Source organism: Apis cerana, linkage group LG2, assembly GCF_029169275.1.
Source record: "Apis cerana isolate GH-2021 linkage group LG2, AcerK_1.0, whole genome shotgun sequence".
Taxonomy (NCBI): Eukaryota; Metazoa; Arthropoda; class Insecta; order Hymenoptera; family Apidae; genus Apis; species Apis cerana.
This window is the reverse complement of record NC_083853.1, coordinates 6,061,543-6,078,357: the sequence shown is the minus strand read 5'-3', so window position 1 is coordinate 6,078,357 and position 16,815 is coordinate 6,061,543. Positions and strand designations below refer to the sequence as shown.

The 16,815-nt window shown below is 31.6% G+C and overlaps 1 protein-coding gene across 1 annotated transcript in view; it reads right to left on the bottom strand.

Moving 5' to 3' along the window:
* LOC107996648 (lachesin-like) overlaps positions 1-13,800 on the bottom strand; it is a 52,421-nt gene extending 38,621 nt beyond the window's left edge. Inside the window, exons 1-2 of the mRNA XM_028666231.2 lie at positions 13,755-13,800; positions 13,287-13,447 (exon numbers count right to left, since the gene is read on the bottom strand). Coding sequence (XP_028522032.2) covers positions 13,287-13,447; positions 13,755-13,800 — 207 coding nt within the window. The remainder of the gene's footprint in view (positions 1-13,286; positions 13,448-13,754) is intronic.
* Positions 13,801-16,815: the final 3,015 nt, after the last annotated feature.

Here is a 16,815-nt window from a genome sequence, read left to right as displayed (position 1 = left end):
ATACATGTATTTATTTATCCCGAGATCTCAAACATTAAAAAAAGCCAGATACCGCGCGCAAAGTTCGAAGTATCAACATTATAGCACGTACATTCGTGAACCGAACTGGCCAACATTTTTAAACTGAACAAATTCGTAAACAACACACGGATATTGTATTGTGCAATGGCTCTGCTACCTTATTTCGAGTAGATATTATTGGCGCGAAATTGAACCGGCGGCATGTCGAATATTTGACCTCGCGTCTCTCTGAAAGGCTATCTATCAACCGACAAAAGAGGTCTGCGGTTCTTATCGATAACTCGAAAGCGGGGTGTACAGAGAAGGCGGCCAGAGGGATTTACGGAGAAGTTGGTTGGAGAGGAGGGAAAGAGACACGGTACCTGTAGATAGAATGGTATAGAACGCGAGGAGGGCGGTGGAGGGCTTTGAGTGTTTGGTAGTGACGGCTCTGTGAGTGCCTCCACTTATAATACATTATACGAGGATAGTAAACCTCTTCTTCTTTTGCCTCTACTTGCTGTTCGCCTTCCTGAGCAGCTCCAAAAACGAGCTTTTCCACGGGAACTGAAAAAGTCCCCGGGACGACAGATGCTCGCGATTCTGAAACATTTATGCCACTTTCCCGCCCCTCTTACGTCCTATCGTTCTCGGCGAGCTCTTTCGTGTCACTTTTTCCTTTTTCCTCTCCTCTCCTTTTTCTTTCTTTTTTTTCCCTCCCTCCTCTTCTTCCTCTCCATGAATCTGATCTTCGATCATTATCGATTTTTGATTTCGAGGGTTGTTGGTTTGGCCGAAAGATTTGGGTAAAAATTTTCAAGAATTTTGAAAGATACGCGTGTTGCATTACTCGTAAAATATTTCGAGCATGTACTAATATATCGATCGGTCTTTTTAACATTATTTCACCGTGAGAAGATATATTAAATCGCTTTTGAACGTATTGATTAAATTTTCAAGCCAAAGTTCAGGAATCTCAAGACTGTTATTTACCAAAATATAATATAAACTCGATATCTTTCACCTTGCATCTGGTATCTGGTTTATATATCTTAAACGATATTAAAACGAGAAAAGGAGTATTCATAGAATATATTAAAAAAATATCGTAAAATATTTATGAATTAATTTTTATTCTTATTTACCGATTCACAATTAATTACTTTTCTCATGTTTATCGTTATCGGTTTAAAATTGAAACAGCTCCACGATCCTCGTAGTAAACTCAAGATCGCCGAATTACGAAATCCACCCCGAAAAAAAAGTTGGCAACTATTGAATTTAAAAGACTAGTTTCGAAATTGTTTAAGTATTCTCTAAAATTATTATTGCACTATCTTACGCTAGAGATATATTAAATTCTAGGACGAAGGCGGAGAAAATTGTAGAAAAAAAGAAAAAAAAAAGAAGAAGGAAATAGAAAATTAGAGGAAAAAGAGGTCGGGCAAAATGGAATAAAGAAATTCGAAGGATATAAAATTGGAGATAAAATTTCAATAAAAGAGAAAGAAGATAATAATAAAATATACGAAACGGGAATGAAAAGGTAGGAAAGAAAAAAGGGAAAAGAGAGCGTCTCGCAAGAGGTCGAAAATTTGCAGAACAATGAGAAAGAAAGATAGGGAGAGAGGAAGAGAGAGACATGGTTACGATTTAAAAGGCCTAGCTCTATGGAAACGAGTTTATCTTAAACGAAAGACGCGTCCTCTCTCTTTTTCTCGCCCGATGCAGCTTCTCCCACGTATTTTCAACTTACGATCGGCCTCTTGTCGGGAGGGTGGAATATAAGAACTTGGAAGGGAAACGAAGAAAAAGATAAAAGAAGCGTATATACACTATAAGTTGAAGGGGGAGAAAAGAAGAAATTGAAGAATACGGAGGATAAGAGAATCGATGGAGGAGGAAGATGAAGAAAAGAGAGAAACAGGGGAGGGTCGACGTTGGAGAAGATCGGTGCGCGCACGTAGCGAGATATAATATCACACTACGTGCGCACCTATCTCCATTCTCGGCCCTCTTTTCATATGCAAAACCATCGTCGCCGCCTATTGTGCATTGTGGGATCACGAGCCTTGGTCCAGTCTCCACCACACCTCGTTTATTTTCTCGCCATCTTCTCCCCCCTTTTTCATCTTCTTTCTCATCCTTCTGCTCCTCCCCTCCTCTATCCTTATCTCATTCTCCCTATCGGTCTAACCCGTGATGCTTCGCTACACCACCCCTTCTCCCTCCCTCTCCTTTGCCCTTTTATTTCCTCGACTTCTGTTTTCGGTAGCAAGCCACGACCGTTCGTTCCCTTTCAACGGCATGCAGATAAATGGATAAGCTTGCTAATTAAAAGTTTCACAAGGCCCCCTTTCTTCTTCCGTAGCTCTCACCCCCCCTCGTCTAATGTTATTTCATCGTCTTCCTATTCCTATCCTTCCGTCTGTTTCCTCCTCTCCTCTCTATTCCTTCGCCCCCCTCTTCACCCTTTTCTATTTAGTAGCCGACCGGGTTCACGCTCGAGATTCCAACGACTATTATTTCTCGCTTTTGTGTGCACAACCACTTTTTATAATACCGGCGACAAGTTTAAATGTTAGAATTTATTACTGGAACGTTACCGTATTCGGTATTCGCGTTACAGTGAAACGCACTCACCCCTTATATGTCCCCGGCGTTTCGCACACCCCGGCGGGCACCACAACCGATTAAACCCGATCGCGACACGCGGCAAAAGGCTTATACAGCAACGCGTGATACAACGAGCGGCCATCATTTTTCCCCGCCCTCTATGCTGGATACATTCCCGCCCGTGTTACGCGAAAGGGTTGATGCTGGTCTTGGCCGGTCTTGATTTTCGATGCTCATGTTTGCTCCCGTTTCCTAGATCGCTCGCCGAGAATCACGAGAGAACAAAACAATTTGCTAATACTCTCGTCTTAGAATATTTTACTTGTTCATTCTGGCTATTCTCGATGTGTAATTAATTGGATCTTGTTGGAAATAAAATGTTCGAAGTTTCAAAGAAAAAAAAAAAAAAAAAAAGAGAAAAAATGACGATGATGATATATCGCCAATCGAAGATAACAATATCGAATCGGTATTATGTATCGTTTAAGTTGGTACCACTTATCTGAGTCTATCAGGCTTGATTTTTCTTTTCTTTTCTTTTCTTATTTTTTTTGAAACTATTTCTTTTTTTTCCATTATTTTCTCCCCAAGATCTCGCGATTTTTCACAAACTTGATATTTAAAATTGATTGAATTATGCACGCGTTACAATTTGTCACTTCGAATAACATTATGCTCATTTATATACGAGTATCACTCCACGATTTATTATTCATTTTGAAAGCACAGCTCTTTTTACTCTTTTTTTCCTCCCATAGCGTTTTCGTTAGCATTAAACGTTGGAACAGAAATAATATCGGAGCATAAATAATACTTTGAGGATAAAATTTTACCTTCTTCCCGTGTTATAATCACCGCAACGTTGTTATGATTCAATATATTCAAAAATATCGAAATATTTACAGATTTCGCGCGATCCAAATAATTTGTTCTCGAATTCTTTCTCGGCATATTTTTTTTCGCAGTTCTCGCGTGAACGATCATATCGAAATCATATTCGTTAATTAGAAATTCATCGGACACTTTACACGGAAGCCACGCGTTATGCCGTCAAACAGATTACTTCGCGGCGTGTACCAGAGAGATATGAATTTTGAAACCATCTGCTGCTTTTGATACATTTATCCGGAGAGGGGGAGCAAAGGCTTAACTTAATCTTCCTGACTTTCCACGTAATTTGTATCACGAGCTAAACGAGTTGAAATTCGGCCGAACACGTATCGCGAATCCGGGATACCTTTTCCCTCCGGATTCGACTCATTTTTCAGCTTTTGATTAACCGTTCAACGCTCTCGGATTCTGGCGACCTTATATACATCAGTTGTGTATAGTTGTGTATATATAACGCCCTTTGATACAAATATTCGTTTAAATCACGGTTTTATCTTGTTTCATACTTCTCCAACAGGCACAAATAACATATATGTATATATATATATGTGTATGTGTGTGTGTGTGTGTTTCACGGTGAAATTGATGACTGTTGGCAACTTTCTTTATTCCCTCCATTCTCCTCCATTTTTTGTAATATATGCAAACAGATATATCATTTTGGGATTCACGCCATCAAAGTATAATTTTTAAAAAATTTTTTTCCATATTACAGATATTCGATTTATTTCCATTATTCATCGATACAGTAAATACATTTTATGACTAAAAGATTCAGAGAATTGCACTTTATGAGATAGCCTTTTTTTCCCTCAAGAAACGTTCATATTCTTTATTAAAAAACCAAAATTATATCCTCAAAGCATAGTTAATGATCTATCGGAAAATGCATAATTAAGGGAGAGTCTATAATAAGAATACGAGAAAACGCACATTTCGGAATTCTCATATCCTCATTATAGACTTTCTCTCAATTACGCAAGAGCCGTGATAATCCCGTGTCTAGAAAAGTATCCATTAGAAATTCAAAATTTTTCGCATCTTCGAAATATATCCAACCCTTTCTAGAATTTCAATTTCGACACGCAGAAGAATTAAAACACAAGTTTCTTCCGCAAAAAGCAATATTTCAACACGTTTGGAAAACCGTACTTTCTCGTAAACATAGCCAGCATATTGTAACGCGTTGCACATCACCGTGTTTCAGCCGAACGATGTTTCATGGCTGTGTACGCCCCGCTATCTACGTTTCAACCAGGATGAACGAGTAATTGTTTCAACGCGTGGAGCGCACAATACGACTTTCCCGCGTCCATAAAAGCGTGTCCAGCCCTTTTTATTTTTATTTTCCTTTTTTTTTTTACACGGCTAATCTTATTTCCCTCGTTTTCGTTTATTCGTTCGTTTGCATTTTCAGTTTTCTCAATTTCAAAGATTACACATACACACATTCAGCAGGGATATAATTTAATCTAAACTGCTAATATCTGTTTAAAGCACAGCAAGGATCAAAATACACATTTTTGTTTCACATGTACTTTTTTCTTTCTTTTTACGAAAGAAAGTTTATACATTGACATATTGTGACACGTTAGATATTTTAAATTCACAGAAAATAACTTATGCCTAATACTAATATTAACTTAAAAAATAATAGTACGATATGACGAGCTCGATTTATATGCTCGGATAAATTTAAATATATATATATATATTAATTACACGCTACTTATACTAATCAGGTACATTTGAATGAAAATAATTTAAATATTTAAGTTATACTTAATAATTCTATATATTATAATTTATACTAATTTTTATCTTTCGCCATTAATTAATTTAGAAGATAAGTGTAAGTCGAGAATTGTTTTTTCTTTTCTCAATATCATCAAATATTTTCTTCCACTTATTCCTCTCTTAATATTCTAATCCTAATCCTAATGAAGTTATTACTTCGATATAAAATTAATTTGTACTTTTCTTTATTATAACTATGTAATACGCGTATATATTATATAGTTACACACTAAATATATATATATACATACATATATATATATATAAATACATATAAAAACGTATGATATTATACATATATATATACATATACATATACATACGAGTAATATATGATATATGTTATATATTCATATGAATAATTCATTGTTACAATATGTATAATATTGAATTGGTTTCATAAATTCGTATTTTAATTTGTACATCGAATTTCAATTAAAATTGTATCCAAGGATAAACAATTCTTTCTTACTACTAATTCTTTTTGTACTTTCGGTGACTGAATTGGCAAACGAACGATGCTCAGCTTTCCCCGAATCCCTCCACGAGTGACGCAATAGATATGCTAATAACAGATTATAAACAATAGCGAGGAGGAATGTTATTTCAGAACTGTTGAATTTCGAATACCGGCTTGAGATCTTGCAATAATGCATACGACAGGTTTCCCCTTCGAATACGAGGATTCCTGCGCGTTTCAACCAATCACGTGTTTCACCATTTTCATATTTCACTCGCTCATAGTTGAAAAGGCGTTATCAATTAATGATGCAATCGTGGAGTTGTTAACAATTTCTTTTTTTTTTTTTTTGCAAACGATAAATTGGATTTAACACTTGTGAAATTCGATAATAGAATTTTGATAATTACTTGTAATTTCGAGGAGCTAAAAAAATAAGCGAGAATCAATTTTTTTACGGATCACAATTATTAATTTTCATGGCACTCTTTTTTTTTTCTTTCATCTTGAAGATTTGATCTCTTTTTTTTTTTTTTAGTTTGTTTTGTGATACGATTTTATTTATTTGATTTGTTATTAATTTTTTTTTTCTTCTTCAATAAAACAATTTTCAGTTTACATTTCTCTTTAAATGCTTTCAATGGAATCGCGCGATTCCAAATTTATAATTTGTATTAGAGAATAAATTATTAGTTGTTATAAGTTAAGTTTTTATTTGTATTAAGATTTAGTTATTTATAATAAATTTTTAAAATATGGTATGGCGCGATTCTTATTATTCAATTTATATTAGGATTATACAAATAATAATAAAAATAATAAGTGTTAATAGCTGTTAATATTGTAAGTTAGTGGTTAGTTGGGTTATGTGTGTTTGTTAGTTATGAAATAAAAAAAAAAATGTTGCTTAAGTTATAATCTCGTAATATTTTCAATACAATCGTAATTCATTCAAAATTAAGAAAATGCAATTAACAATTGCATTGAAAATATATAGTGATTATTAACAGACAGCAACGAAAATAAATTTAACGTATAATTATTAATTTATATATAAAAATATTTAAATTAAGAATTAATTTAATCCGTTAAAATTTTCTCTGGTAGAGTAAGGTTAGAAATTTAATTAAAACTAAATTTCTAATTTTACTTTAACATTAAAGTATACAATTTAATTAAAATAATCGAGATAATTTTATTTAAATTTAGTATCACTTGTTTAGCTTTGAGCGTTAGTAACTTATAAGAACTAAGGTTCACCCAAATTACCATCTATTTGAAGGTGAACATGAGATCATATTTTTTAAGTTTAGTATCACAGTACTTTGACGAGTTAAGGTTTAAATTTATTTTTTTTTAAACCTCAAAGTAACACTAAGTCTGTAAAATCTGACGTCATATATATTTGATATGTATATATGATAGGAGATATGTATAATATGTATCCTTTTTCCATACGTAGATATATCTTTTTTTATCTACTATATACTACTGGCGATTACTCGCCCTCGATTTATATTATTTAATCTAAAAGTTATTATGCTTATTCAAAAAAAAAAAACATGCTCATGCAATCTCGATCATCACTTTTCGTTAATTCATATAATCATGCATCAAAGCATGCCTATGATATATATATATAAGTGAGATTCCAGAGATACGCTAATAGAGCAATCTGATATCGAACAATTCGACTCGAGGATCGTCGAGATTATTCGTCGAGACCGCTATTACTTACGACGCATAACACATCTTAACAACTTTGTGCACTCAACTGTCGTCCAATGCAGCTTGCATCATGTTTCATCCCACGAACAAACAGTCTCAAGTGTGTTGTGCAATTGTGCAGAAACGGTTTTTTTTTGTGCGACATACGCGTTCATTCTTTTCCTTTTTTTTTTTCTCTCTCTTTTTTTATTTCATTTTTTTCCCCCTATGTGACGAGTGTCTCTGGGCAGACCGTGAAACGCAATCTCGATGTTTGCGGAAGATTTTTTTTTTTTCTGGTCGGAAAGCACCAGATTTTTGAAACGAATAAATCGTCGATTGAATCGATGTTCAAGGCTCGGTGCAGACGAACGAACGATCGTGTGATCTCGGATAGGTGACGGTGTGCTATTCGACAGCTTTATATTAGATCGTGCTCCACGAGTAATCCGATTTTTCTGAGAAGTGAGCGCGCGCGAAGAATTTATGGGAGATTCTTTTTTTTTTTTTCCCCTCCGTCTGATTTTTGAAAACAACTTAACGGCAGGTATTCTGGTTATTTTTCAATACTTCGATACAAAAATTCCTCGGAATAAAATTGATCCGATTATAGATTATTCATTCTCATTATTTCACAAGGGTGGAATTGCACAACGTCATCGAGTCCAAGTCTCACGACAACACGTTGTATCGCTGTTGTCTTAAGGTTAAAGACGGGGAGTTATAATTCGATCAGCTATGATAATAAAAATATATAATGTGATTACAAAATTTGTTACAAAATTTTTCAAAAATTCGTTATGTAGATCAAGGAGTAAATTGTTCGAAGGAAGTTTAAAATTCATCTCGCAGAATGTTGTTAAAATTTTCTTATGTGAATAAAAGGCTTCGAAGTTGACCTTAAAATTTACGTTGCAATAGCTTATTTAGACAAAAGTTTTGGAATATTTTCAAAAAAAAAAAAAACAAATAGACGGGCAAAAACAAATAGAACGATTAATTTTAAATCGTTTCGTACACCATGAAATAATTTTAAATCATTTCGTACATGTTTATTGGAATTTGCCCGGTTTGCTTCGAAACTTCCAATTAGTATTTAAGCACGGAAGCTTAAATCTAAAAAGCCAATAAGCCATTTAACGCGCCCCTTTTATTGCTCGAAAATTCCACTACGATGAGATCATTCCAAATTAATAAGAATCTCGAAGAAATATAATCAGTTCAAGAAAAATTGAAACAAATAGTTTACATTATAAAATATTATGAAATAGATTTTACGAGAGAAACGAAAAGCAGAACATAATTATTAATAATCAAAATTAATTGCACTAATATAATATCCCTTAAAATGGTTTAATCTCATCCGATCAAACATCAAAATATTTTTTTTAAATAATAATTCCAAAGAACAATTTTTCACGATTCTACGTCATTAACTCCTTTATCGAATTATACCGCAACCGATAACAATAATAATTCAACCGACAACACGCATATTTTCCACGCTAGATTGAATAATTCTCTAATCAGAAATTTTTTCGAAACATTAACGTCCACGTTTTTTTTTCAATAGTTAAAATCTACAGCGTGGAAAATACGGACGAGAACCGACAATATCAAATCCGCGCGGAGAAGGGAAATCACCGCCTCGAAACTTGTATTTCTAACCGGAATGTCGCACACACTACAGAATGCATTTATTGCCGGGCTATTCATCGGCGCGTGAATGGGAAGATTAAGCTTTTCGAGCACGCTTGTTTAAGTTGCTCGTCTTGCCGGATACACGCGCCGCCACGATAGGAAGAATATTTAGGGAGGTTCTCGCTGGATGGTTGCGTGAAGGAATATTCGAGTTGGAAAAATATCTGCCCGCGAGAGATCTGAAAATGCTTGAGAATTTTCTCGAGATTTATTCGATTCCACGAGAGTTCTGTCATTTGGTTTTTGATTCAATTTATGACTGGAACAATACTTTTTTTTTTTTTCAGAAAAATTGCAAAATTTTACAGAATCTCAATAAAATCTAAATTTCTAAATCCCTTGAAATTAAATTTCGATATAATATTAATGAGCTCGCGGGGAAATAATAAAAACACGAAAGAAAATCAACCTCCCCTTGTCCGTTTTAACGCGTTTTCCAACGTAAATCATAAGACATCAGCCGGTTAGGCCAGAGTGATTTGTCATTCAGCGTATTCGCAAAGGGGCAAAGATACTCGGCGTGTTTATGGCCGTATATATGCGCATACATTTGGCACAAGACTTTAAACCAAGGACTCTTGATCATGAGGATGAAAATGAAAATGATAATTTGTCGTATACGAATCAGCAAGTCAAATAGAACTGAGTTAAGTGGGCTCGCGCTTCAACCGCGTCACGATCAGGAAAGAATGATGATTTTTGTCGGTGGAACAACCAAAATTATGCATGCGTTTTCGGAAATTTGTATTTTGTCATTGCACTTTCCTCGCCTCTCTCCTTGCAGTAGATTACAGATTTGTAATATTAGGTAGAATTGCAATTTTGAAATATCCAATTTTAATACAAAACAAATGAAACAATTTTCAAACTTTGGCAATTTTTCTCTAAAAAATGTAGAATTTAATTATTAAGAAAACAAATTTTAATGTGATCTGCAAGTTTTGCTGTGATAATTTATAAGTAAAAATTGTGATTTTAAGCGAACTATTTCCAAAATTCTATTATTAAGAATTGTTATTAAGAGAACGAATTTTTGTAATGGCTATTAAAAATACTATTTCTAATTCAAATGATATTATTAATTATCGGCATTATAATTATTTAATTAAATCACAATAAACATTAATAATTCTGATCTATTTTGAAGTTAATAAAATATTTATAGGTCTTTGAATAATTGAACAATTGAATCTTTGAATAATGAATCGCTTAATTACCAATAATATACTATTAACAAAATGGCTGAACGAAAAAAATTTATTGAAATATTTTTTCTTTTGTTTAAAGAGCTGTAAGTGTTTGTGGAATGGAATCTGAATCGTGAACTCCATCGGCAAAAAGAATTATTTTTAAAGTTTAGATTTCCAAAGCTTAATTAAAGTCTATAGAGTGAAACTTTCGGTGAAAATCTTTTAGAAAGAAATATTCTCTTTCTTGCCTGTAGTAAGATCAACAAGTGGGGTCGTAAAAGTGTCAAATATATTTTCTGGAGTTCACTTATGAAATTATCACTTTTGTTTGTGCGAGATAATTAAGCAAAACATTAATTTATATCGAAATAATTCTCTTAATAACAATTCCAATCCAACTGGTTATTTATCATTTTGATTTTTTAAATTGTACATTTGTCATGTATTTTGTATAATATTGTAAAATATTTTATAGAAATTTAAACTGTTGTAATAAAAACAAGAAAAAAAAAATAACCTAAACTTTTAAATTTTATAAAAAAATTAGAAATTAGAAGAAAGAAATTAGAAGAAAGAAATTAGAAGAAAGAAATTAGAAGAAAGAAATTAGAAGAAAATTGATATTTACATTTTAAATAAATATTAATGATATAGATATTATAGATTATAGATTATAGATTATAGATTATATATAGATAGATAGATATATAATTAGATAATAATTTATAAAAGAAATTAAAATTTAATAATATTTTAATATAAATTTTAAAATATAATTAATAAATATTGAAACGAATATAGATATCTTGAGGTGTAATTGAATTTGATATTATTTTATTGATAAAAATTATGTTCATCAAATATTTATTTAAAATGAATATTGAGTTATAGAAACATTGTAATAAAATACGAGTAATGAAAATCGAAAAAAAAACGACTGAATGAATTTGATTTTATGTATGTGTGTGAAAAACCTATATTGTGTGAAAAATAGTGTGCTGATTTCTCTAGAGTATTGCGTTTTTTTCGGCAAAAATAGATGGAATATGTCACTATATCAATTTAATTATGATTTCATATTACAAATTAAGCAAAAGAAAACTATTTATGTGTTAATTATGTAAATATCACTATTAATTATGTAAATATTGATATGATTCTTTAGAAATGTTATTTATTGTTTATCCATATTACGTTTCAATATTTTAAATCTATTATCTAGTATTTACAGACTTAATTTTTTAAAATATTTTATTATAAATAAATAGAATATTTTATATAATTGTATATTTAATTTAAATATTATATAATTTAATTTAAATATTATATAATTTAATTTAAATATTATAATACTGTATGTAATACTGTAAGTTACTTGTATTTGATTATATCGATTCTTTGATCGAATATTAATCAAATAGTACGAAAGTACTATGGGAAAATTGAGAATTATATTTAATTATTATCTACCTAGTGAAAAGTTAGTAATGTTAGTAATGTTAATATGGAGTATTAATATGGAATTCTGAATTTAATAATCGGACATCGATACAAGCTTGTCGAAATACTTTTGTTTGAATTTATAATTGTACTGTAAGAAGAATACTAATACTATTTTTGTATATTTTTAGAGAGAAGCATTTGATTTTACTAATTTTCTGTTATAGCTATTGTTTTGATTTCATATAATCTACTTCCAAGCTACCGCTATTTTTTAATATGTGTGTTTCAGACTGTTTCAAAGTTAATGCTATTTTTTATTTGAATTTCATTTGAATTTCATTTGAATTTCATATTTTATAATAATATTTTATATATTTAATAAAAATTATTAAAATAGATTTTCTGTAACATAATTAGTAAATTATTTAATAAGATTACTATTTTCTGTATTAAATTATTTAATAAGATATTAAAAAATAGATTTACTATGAAACAGTCCAGTAAGCATGCTATCTTGATATTGATACCTAATAGCAGTTGAAGGCAAGTTCGCATCGATTTTTCACGATCATCGAAATCGAATTCCTTTTAAGATTATTAATAAGAATATAAGATAGATATAAGAATATAAGATATAAGATATAAGATAAAGTTATATATGAAAATATTATATATTTATATATAAAAATTTATTATGTTAAACTAGAAATTATTAGTATTGTTAGTATTATTAGTATTATTAGTATTATTAGTAATAGTAAGAATTGACCCACATTTAATTTGATATATATATATATTTATAAATATTTTAAAAATAATTGTATCAGATTTAAATCTGCACAATTTAAGTATTACTGGCACTGGGAATGTCCTCGAAGCGAACGAGCCGAACGCTCAACTACGTTTGGTCTCGTGTTTTATATATATACTGTTTTATCCTATATATACAATGGAAAATTATAATAAATATATGCGCAAAGCTATTTTCTTTCTCTCATTTTTTTTTTTTCGTTTTATATATAAGTAAGTACATGTCCGCAATTTCTTTTTTTTTCTTGTTAATAAACAGGATTATTTTTCGAAAAGATGTGATCGAAACAGGATATAAAACGGAGAAGGATATAAAACGAAGAAGAGAGGAGAAAGGAATCGCGCCCGAGGAAAAAAAAATTACGGTCGAAAATTTTAAGTGACGCGGGCTGATCGCGTTTTATATATATATATCGGTGATGGGTGAAAATGGATATCGTACAGAGAGAGAGAGAGAGATGCTTGGTGATGGTGGCGGCTGCTGCGGTAGTTTTCTTTTCATAGCTGGCAATGGTGCAGTTAAATGCAGTGCTGTGAGGTGCAGGCACACGCGCATATAAGTAGTGCAGTAGTAGTAATAGTAGTAGTGGTGGTAGTAGTAGTAGTAGGTAGTAGTAGTAGATAAGGGTAGTCCATTACAGGCGGACACAGGTAAATGGTAAAATAGTTACCCGGGCCTTGGCGCCGCCAGAGTGATCTCCGCTCACGGAGGAGGAAGGACTCACCCGGTATCCACCGAGGTTGCTCACCACGCAGGTGAAGGTTGCGTCTCGACCCTGCGAGATCGTTAAGTTCTCCAACGGGTATACGAAGTCTGGCTCGAGTCCCGTCACTGAAACATTCAACAGATGATTGTTTTATTAGATAACTTTCGAAACTTTGCGCGTTTCATTGATGAATTCAGGACGAATTCATTAATGTTGTATGTACGATAAAAGTGTGAAATTAACATTAATTCGCGTATCTTTGTACAGTTTGTATAAAATAAATCATTTATGATCGTGCAAGATATTGTATTGAATGGAAATTTGTAAAATTTTTGTGTAAAAAGTGCGAGAAAAAATTAAAAAATTTTGTCATCCAAACACACTCAGAAAATAAAGGAAACCTTGCAATTGAAGTCCTTTTTTATTTCATACCGATATCTCGATTGGTTGTCGAGATACGAGGATTCAAAGTTCTCATGGCGCTTAACGTAGCGCAAAAATTATGAATGGATCTCCGACCCAGTGACCTATATTTTTTTCCTGGGATTGCGTACTACGTTTTTCCAGGAATCGCGTCTGTCACTTGTCTGCAGTTTGGGGTGGGTCAGTGAGACGAGGTGCGAGTGAGAGATCCGAATAAGCGACAAAGAGGGAGACAGTAAACGATTAAAAATTACCGTTTCCTTTACACGACGATATCTCGAGAACCGGAAGTCGTATCGGGATGAATGAAAAAGCGTTTTAAAGGGGAAGATTCCGCGCTCCTAATGATCTTTGATTCATTGATCAAAAGTCATTATCTTCCGAGTTATAGCGGTTTAAAGTTTTCCTAATTTTAATATGATTTAATCGAGTTTTAAAGTAAAGTTAAATGGTAGATAAGTACTTGTGTGTTTTTCTCTCGAGAAATATTGCTTATAACGATTATTTTCTTATTCATTGACGTTTAATTTCAATAATTAGCGCTGAATATAAAATATATTTCTGAAACAAGAAAATAAAATGGAATGAAAAGTGAAAAGTGAAAAGCGAAGAGGCAATGGCGTTCAACATTCGAAAGTCTCAAAAAATGGAATGAATGGATATAATAAAAGCCAATACCTATATAAAACGACTAAACCGCGTATTGTGGAAGGGATTGACTTTTTGCTCGAATCGGTAAAAAAAAAAAGAAAAAAAGAAAAGCTTGTTTTAAAGTCAGGATGCATATAGCCATACAGGAGATTAATGTCTTAAATTGGTTTCGTGTCGATTTCAGCACTTGATTCCCTCCAATATACCACGTGTGTCACACACGTTTATAGATAGCTTTCCCCCATTTTTATTCGTTTGCGTGTCTCTTAAAAAATTTTATTTTCTATAGTAGAAAGTACAGCCAACTGTAAAATAGAGAGTGGTTTAATCTCTTCTATGTTTTGACATTTATCCCTCTATTTTAAATGTAGAAAAAGAAGACATTTTAATTTCATAAAGCAAAGTATGCATTTACTTTATTCGAAAAGGTAGTGCCTTTTTAATCTAGTTTAAAGAAGTTAACGTTTAATTAAAAGGGATTCGAGTAACTTTAAAATCTCAACAAGAGATTAATCTCGGACCAGGTTTTGCTCTCTACTTTTATTAGCAATATTAATATACCATTAAAAAAAAGAATAAAAAAAAAAGATATTTAAAATTCTCTGATAAAATACACATAAAAAAATTAACGAAAATATTAATTAACAACTAAAATAAGAAGTTTTTATCAATTTTCACGAGAAAAAACATTTCCAACTTCATTGATTATTAAAATTATTTTACAGTTCATTCAATTTCGTTCCTACGATACATTTCAGAATATTTTCACGAACTCAATAATAATTAACCACGAGGAAAAATGACGTCGAGCATAAACGAAGAAGAGTCTAATTTTCAGAGACATCAGGTTTCTTAAGAGAATGTTATCTGCAAAGCAAGCAACGTCGAAAAGTTTTACTGGCGCACACTTCGGATGCTTTATCTTTCTTGGTACAGAGCGGCAAGGAAAATTCTGTTCCTCGAGATTTTCATTTTATCTTCTACCTTAAAGGAAATTCTACTATCTCTAAAGAAACGCTTCTTTCCTTTCTTTTTTTCCTTTTCCTTTTTTTTTTTTTGTAAGTAAATACCTCCAATTTGGTAATGATTTCAACGCGATTTTTCATAATGTTTTCAAAATCATTCATTCTAATAGTCCAATAGTTCATTCTAATGGAATAATATGATTAGATTTTTGGATATTGGCGCGATATATTTCACGTATCATTTATAATTGAAATTCACGAAATGTACACTTGGAATTAAAAAAAACCTTTAAAATTTTAAAGGATGGAAAGGATTAAAGGATAAATTTACAGCAGGAAATGTTCATTGTAAAAAAGTAGTGGAGATAACTGCTCGCATAACTAATGTTCAGGGTTATGGATTAAAGCATTCGCTGTGATAATCGTTACTTTTCCCTTTTTCTTTTTCTCCCTCTTCTATTATGGGATTACAAATGATGTTTTATTAAAATCTTACTGTCGTTGAAGCATTATATCGTATCAAAATCTAAAATGATGGTAGTAAATAAATGGAGAGAAGAGATAGTCTTTACATGAGTTTTTAAAAGCATATAAAAATTGTTTTTAAAAAAAATAAGGAACAAATGTATATCTTTGAGATGAATAATTAAGAATTGAAAAGAAAAAAAAAGTACGAAATATCTAAACTCTAATGGATTATTAAAAAAAAAAAAAGAAAAGAATCTATTGAAAAATTTAATTAATTTTATTGTTTTTTTCCCCGAACAAATGTTTATCGATATCGCAACATTTGATCCTTGTATTTCTATATTATTAATTTAATATCGATATTGAATTCCATGAAAAGTTAATAAACACAAGTGAGTGTCGACGATAAGTGAAAATTGTAATGAAAGTTGAAATGAATGCACATTTTATGATGGAATTAAATTACCGCATTTTCCAGTGAATACATGTAAAATTCAGGGGGTGAAAGTACGACGAATAATTTACCTTTCACTCGTTCGTCGAGCAACTGCTTTTCAAAATTATTGACACGAAAAATGTTCTTCCCAATCGATATACATGCCTATGGATTCGGTAATTGTTAATCCACCAGGCTGATACACAACACGCCACCAATATTTTCTCAATAATGTATTCGCGAGCCATATATATTCGATAACAAGAAACAAAATATCGGGTACCGATAAAGTTACACGGGCATTTTAATTCAATATTCATTTTTACGTATTTATTTATTTATTTATTTATTTTGGGAATAACTTCTCGTTAAAATTCGTTTGTTATCTTATCGTTTTATTGCCAAATAGCGTGTTGTGAAAATGTGGGAAGGAAATAGCGGATTTTTAAAATAAACGTTTTGGTTAAAATAAATATATGTCAAATGTACTTTAAATGTAAAATAATCGAAAATATCGGAATTTAAATAAATTTAAAAACCGCTGAATCCT